The 7,224-nt window shown below is 36.4% G+C and overlaps 1 protein-coding gene across 1 annotated transcript in view; it reads left to right on the top strand.

The window, feature by feature from the left end:
* The window catches only part of LOC109231011 (probable 2-oxoglutarate/Fe(II)-dependent dioxygenase), a 7,815-nt gene continuing 3,865 nt past the window's right edge, over nucleotides 3,275-7,224 (top strand). The window contains exons 1-2 of the mRNA XM_019396530.1: nucleotides 3,275-4,188; nucleotides 5,879-6,200. Of these exons, the coding sequence (XP_019252075.1) occupies nucleotides 3,719-4,188; nucleotides 5,879-6,200 (792 nt within the window). The 5' untranslated portion in view covers nucleotides 3,275-3,718. The remainder of the gene's footprint in view (nucleotides 4,189-5,878; nucleotides 6,201-7,224) is intronic.

Consider the following 7,224-nt stretch of genomic DNA (forward strand, 5'->3'; position numbering starts at 1 on the left):
AAAGGTCAAGAATTCATGTCAAGAATCGAATAAAGCTTGCTATGCTAATTTATATGAAGAACCTATGTGTGATTAAGATTTTCCAAGCTTTTCCCTTATGTGCGCAATGCCTTGTATGATAGGCCTTATTGATATGGATGATAATGTTATTTGAATGTATAAAAAGGGAAACTTGAATTGTAACATACGGCTAAGTGCCAAGAACGACTTAATAAATGAAGCTACTCGTGCCATGTAATGAAAGATGGGAAGGAAATGTGAATTGAGATGAATGACTGAAAGGATGATGTCTCAAGTGAGATGGCCTAGACGATCGAGCCGTGATCGGACACCATGCCGCACACATGGTGGTAATTGTGCTGGACTGATTGATTGAAATTGTGGATATGGTTGGTGTCTCGAATGAGATGACCTAGCCGACCGGGTCGAGATCGGACTCCGTGTAGGAACACGGTGGTATTATGGATTGTGGCACATGGCACTGAGATTATCAACCTAATAAGATGGAAATTTAACCGGAAACTATGTGATCCTTACTTGATATTTTTCGTATTTGTTTGAAGCTTTTATTATACATCATGACTGCTTCCTCTATGCTTCAACTTGAGGGATTGCACAACTTGCTCACATTCTTGCTATGCCAAGTCAGCCTTACTACACTCAAGATCGCTAAGAGAATGATAGAAAGAACACAAGAGAATTGTTAAAGGAAGCTTTGTATTAGAGAGAACTTGAATTGTTTGCTTGGTGAATTACAAATGAGTGGCCCCCTTTATATACTAGTCTCCTAGGGGCTAATGTGTAAATATTAATTGTTACACAAGTCCTTAATATTTACAAGATAAGAGCTTTCTCTAGAATTCTCTACAAGCCTAGAAGATTCCAAGGACTTTTCTAATGAAATCCATAGGGATCTAGGGTCTTCCAAAGGAGATGTCCATACTTCTCTAGAATCTTCTCACAAATGCTAGCCTTCCTCTTATGTAAGCTTTCACATGGCATTAATATATACCAAATGGCACATATGTGGCATGAAAACATGGCGAGTCATCACCTAGAGCTATGTAAAAGTTGAATGGAAATTGTCATTACATTGTTCACAAAAATGATGATCTAAGATCTAACTGTTTAGGGGTCGTTTGGTTTGAAGACAAGTAATTTGGTGAATAGTTGTAGTGGGATTAGTTATTCTGGTATTATTTTTTATTTATTGTTTGGTATGTTGTATTGATCCTGGGATTATCAATTTTACTGCTTTATCTTGGGGTAACTTATCCTGAGATTACTATTCCACCATTTGGCAGGTATGAGATTACTATCCCGCCACTATTTTTAATCATGTGATAACTTATCTTAGGATTAGTAACCAAACAAGAAATATGGCGGTACTAAAATTTTTATCCCAAGATTATGATAGAGATGATGATACACTTTAATAGTAAGTAATAGGCAGAATACATAGTTTACCCCCTGACCTTGAGGTCAAATCCCTATGACACACTCCTTTAGTACGGGTAACTTTTTGCATAAGCAACCTTTCAAAAGTGTGTCAAAAATATACCACTTTTGCTCACCTGGCATTGCGTGATTTACACCCAATAGAAGCGAGTGAGTATTAATTTTTTGTGTATGTGGCTATAAATTGACGCCACGTGTTCAGTTCTTTTTATTTTCTTATTTTTTTATCTATCTTCTTTTTTCATCAATTTTTTAATCAATCTTAAATTTATTTATTTTAAAAGTTTTTGTGCCTCCATCTTCACCATCCCTTCATCGCTGCTTCGCCACCATCCTCCATTGTCACCGCCCAACATCACCTACCTCAATCTGTGCTACACCATAGATCTTTTCCATTTCCGTCGATTCAAAATTAAAACCCATAAACCACGAAGGAAAAAAAGCTAGTATTTTGCCACTAATTCAATAAAACCCATTTCAAATTCTTCATCACAATCCCCAATGTTCTAATTTTCAAGCACTATCAATGTTGGAAATTAAAATTCAAAATCACAACTTTGAATGTTAAGGTATTAAGGAGTTAAATGAAGAAACTTCAAATGATGAGCAGGTGATTGAAATTGGAATTTTCCAACTCCAAATTAAATTAGTTTTTTTTTTTTTTTTGAGAAAACTGATTCGGAAAGTTTAGAGAAAGAAAGTAAGTACCTACAAATAAATATTACTCATTGTTGGTTAATCAATTCCACAAAATCTAGTTTTTAATTCGTAAAGCTGATAGCCATTTTGAAAGATGGATTTAGGCTAAAATGGTGCCTTGGGTAGATTAAGAAGGATGAAGTTTTTCTATTTTCTTTTTTCAAGAAGATGGAGATTTTTAAATGTAATTTTTTTAAGTTAATGACATGTGTCACGATATTAATGGTGTGTGACATACACTTGCTGGGAACAAAGTGGTCAAGCACCGAACAGGTGTGTCTTAGAGACACTTTGAAAAGGTTAAGGGGTCGTTTGGTAGGGTGTATAAGAATAGTGTGGAATAAAGTGTATTAGTAATGCATGTGTTAGCAATGCAAGCATTAGTTATGCAAATATTATTTCTTATCTATTGTTTGGTGTGATGTATTAAAATTATAATGCATTGCATTTTTAAAAAGAATAGTTGCTTACAAAAATGCCCTCCATATTCTCTAGCTTTAAGAGACTTTAAGGACAATTTTGTCTTTAACCATGCTAATGCATGCATTAAAGCCTTGGTATTACTAATGCCATGGTTTTCTATGCATTACTTATGCATAGGATAATGCCAAATATGATGTATAACTAATACAAGTATTAGTTATACACAAGTTGAAAAAAGGTACCAAACAAGGTATTAGTAATGCATAGAGCTAATGCTTGCATTATTTTTTCTAATACCTCCTACCAAACGACCCCTAAGTGTGTAAAAGGTTGTCCGTGTTGAAAAGGTGTGTAAGAGGGATTTGGCCTCAAGGTCAAGGGGTAAATGATGTATTTTGCCTAAGTACTCCCTCTGTTCCAGTTTATGTGAACCTATTTCCTTTTTGGTCCGTTCCAAAAAGAATGAACCCTTTCTAAATTTGGAAACAATTTAGCTTAAATTTATAATTTTACCCTTAATAAGAAGTTTTTATAACTACACAAATACTCTGGGTCCCTTTTTGACTTGTTTAGGACCACAAATTCCAAAAGTCTTCATTTTTTTCTTAAACTCCGTACCCAGTCAAACAGGTTCATATAAATTGGAACGGAGGGAGTAATAGTATTGTATATCTTTTTGCGTAAATAGTTTCAACTCCCCGAAGCATTTCGTCGATTACTACGCCCTTCCTCGTCTCTGGGTGCCTAGGTATCCACCGTAAGCCTTTCCTCGTTTGAACCTCGCCCTTCACTTATGCCATCCTAAGGTGCTGCTAAATGGATGGATCTTATCAACGTCCATGAATGATAAATCATAGATCGAACCGCCGAATCGGAAAAATTGGGTGCTATCTACTCTCAGGGGATCTTTTGCCCTTGACTTAAAAGTTTATGGGGCTAAATTGGAAACACAAGGGGAAAAATGGAGCTTTCCGTACAAAAAATTCACTGATTTCAGATTCTCTGTTACCATCACGTCTCAATTCCTCCTCCGCGCACGGCCATTTTCGGTGGCCGTCTCTCTCCAATCGCCTGACCTCAACCACTGAACTGCAATTTTCCAATAATCCCTGTATTTATAAATTACTAGCTTAAATTCATGGAGGCTCTGAGAGTACAATCATTGGCAGAAAAGGGTGAGATGTCAGTACCATCTCAGTACATACAACCACCGGAAAGCAGATCACAAAGAGAAAACGCTAACCCTAATCCTAACGTAAAGTCAATACCAGTAATCGATTTTAGTAATCCAAGAACAAACCTTCTCGAAGAACTTAGAAAAGCGTGCAAAGAATGGGGAGCATTTCACGTGATAAACCATAGGGTTCCGGTTGGTTTGTTGGATGATATGAGGCGCGTCGGTCGGACTTTCTTTGAAGAGCGTCCGATGGAAGAGAAGCTTAGGTATTCATGCGATTCTGGTTCTGCTGCTTCTGAAGGATATGGCAGTCGCATGCTCGTCGCGTCCAATGACACCGTTTTGGACTGGAGAGATTATTTCGATCACCACACTTTGCCCTTATCTCGTCGCGATCCTTCTCATTGGCCTGACTCTCCTGCCGATTACAGGTTCACTATTCTCTCTTACCGAGCTGACTTTGAACAAAATTAGTCCTAGGCAAAAATAGCTCTTTTTTATTGAAAAAGTACTTTGTTGCATCCAATGTTGTGGGCTAGTGATCAGTTAGGTGGATGAAAATCATGAGAGATCAGGATTCAAATCCGGAGATGAAAAACACTAGATGATTCTTTCCATCTACCTAAACTTTGGTGAATAAATTTACTGGGTACAATCAAGGTGCAGGCAAGTTGGCCAAGACGCTACTGTTATTAAAAAAAAAAAGTGTTTAATTTTAGTTGATGATGGCTTTACTTCAGCTCATGATGGCTTTTACTTTATGTAGGCTTTACCATTTAGCATAAAATACTAAGGAAATGCGAATGTAAAGATTATGCAAATTTTGTAGGTTTGCTTACTTGTTGTAGGGAGAAACTTGAGTCCTTTTAATACTTTTTTAGATTCTCTATTAGAGTCCGTTATGGGTATCTTATGCTTTTAAGATTGCTTTTCTAGAATATTCATTTTCTTTTTATAAAGATAACACTATATATATAAACACCATTGCAGGGGATCAAAAGTAATTGATAATTTCCCAGAACTCCTGCTGCGCTAAGCTGTAGAAGTGTTAATCTATTCTTGAATGGAAACTAGTTGAAGTAATAGTAACTGGAAGTTGTTCAGAATAGGAGTATAAAAAATTCCATTTCTTAGCTCGTTTCATGCTTAAAGATCTTCTAAGCTATTACCACAATTAGAACACCTTTAATACAACAATTTCCTACCCCTTTGAACCCTGATCTGCACTATTTTGACCCTAAACGCTGCTGCGCGTTTTGTCCCAAGTCACCACCATCAAGTTGCTTTTGTGTACTGGTGTTCCTACATTTTTTCCATGCCAAACTAAATGCGAGTGAAGATTCTTCTCTTCTTAAGCCTCAAGATCTTCTTTGTACTACCAAAATTGTTTTGGTATTTTGTTGACTTGGTGTGCATCATACTGTTGTCTTTTTATTGCTCGAAGGGATGTTGCACTGTCTAAATGTGCACGTCTGCTCCTGGTGCTTGGTTAAGGATTTATTTATTTAGCAGAGCAATATTAAGCTCAATTATGTAATAAATAGCCCTTAAGATACCTTTTTTTAGTAAAGCCTCTTAAAAGGTACTTATAGAAAAATAGCCCGTTAATCTGTATGATATAACTTATTTGAGCCAAAGTTACAGCCAGTTGAATTGAGAATTCTAAATGAGAGGAAAGCAAAATTGAAGAGGAAAAAAGAAAGAAATGAAGGGACTTGAAAATTAAATCCTGTTTGGCCTTATCAACCTTACATAGATCTTTCATCTGGCTTGCTATAACCATGTTGAACAGGTGTGACTTTGGTGAGTATTATTGCCTCAAAATAAACTATTCCCTCCGTTTCATTTTTATGTGTATTAGTTTGAATGGGCACAAAGTTTAAGAAAAGTAAGGAAGACTTTTGTATCTTGTGGTCTTAAACTAAAGATGTGTGTAATGTACCTAGATGCCTCGAATCTTGTGGTCTTAAATATGTCATGTGGAATGTTTGAGTTAAAGAGTTACTAAATACAGGAAGAGGCATTCGTTTTGAGTGTCCCTCTCTTCATGGGATTTCTTCTTCATAAGTTCTCCAATTTTCACTAAATGATGTAATCACTAACAATGTCAATTTATTGCAGAAAAGTTGTGACAGCATATAGCGATCACATGAAAGCCCTTGCTCAGGAACTTCTGGGTTTAGTCTCTGAGAGTCTAGGCTTGACGTGTCAGTCCATAGAAAATGTTGTTGGGGACTTCTACCAAAACATCACTATTAGTTACTATCCACCCTGCCCTCAACCGGAGCTTACTCTTGGTCTGCAATCACATTCTGACATGGGTGCCATTACTCTTCTCATCCAAGATGATGTAGGGGGTCTTGAGGTTTTCAACAATGGAGAATGGGTTACCGTAAATCCAATGTCAGATGCTATTTGTGTCATCTTAGCAGACCAAACTGAGGTACTGTTTCTCGTTATAGTTAGTGATTAATTCATAGCTTCTTGCACTGTTTTTTATGTGTTTTCTGTAAGTTCTTAAATAATACTATCATACTGTTATTTCTTTAAATCATCTTAAGAAAGATTTGTAGACAACAAGTCTCCCAAGCTCACGGAAGATTCAAATGCAATTCAAATACCATTTATCTTTGGAAAGGAGTTCTGTGGATGTGAAAACAAATTCGTTTACAAGAAAACAAAACAAAACAATTCTACAAACTTTTCCAAAGAGCTGTCCAAACACCACAGAAGAAAGAGTAAAAAGAAACTATTCTGTTATTGGCCTTGAATTTGTCTCTTTTATTAAGTTCTTAAGCTGGCCCTTGATATTAGCACAACCAATGTCCTGTAAGATATGTACTATACTTAGATTTACAATGTTCAGTAGATTCATACTTAAATAAAAATAATTGTCAATTGGTATCTGAGCCTAGCGTGCAAGCTCTTGAGATGGCATAGGGATGTTGATTTGGTTTAATTGACAAAAAGGCTAACCCATTTACCAATACTGTAGGTTCAAGTTACTGTTACTTTCTTTAAAAAAAATACTATAGGTTCAAGTTAGTTATCTACATGGCCTATCATATCATCTATACATGTAGAGACTTGGAAGCTCCAAAATGTCTACAAAGAACTTCACAATCCTATGAATATGGACAGCACTGTTTTCTTTAGCTTCAAAAGTTCTTCAAGTTTCTGCTTCCCATACAGTCCACATAATTGTCCAGTTATTTTGACAATTTCCCAGCTTTCTGCCCCTGCTTCTTCTTGGGCATTTTTAGATTTATCACCTTTGACTCGTACCCCATAGTATTCACGTACAAGCAACATTTGTTAGCAGCCCTAAATGTAAAATACGAGAGGTAAATACGTCAACTACTTAGTTGGTGCTAATGATGTGTGAAAAGGTTAGTTCATGGAGTGGTTTCTCTGACTTGTAAAAGTAGAAGTTTGTTTTTATCACCTTTTTTTTTGGGGGGGGGGGG

This window comes from Nicotiana attenuata, chromosome 8, assembly GCF_001879085.1.
Source record: "Nicotiana attenuata strain UT chromosome 8, NIATTr2, whole genome shotgun sequence".
Classification (NCBI taxonomy): domain Eukaryota; kingdom Viridiplantae; phylum Streptophyta; class Magnoliopsida; order Solanales; family Solanaceae; genus Nicotiana; species Nicotiana attenuata.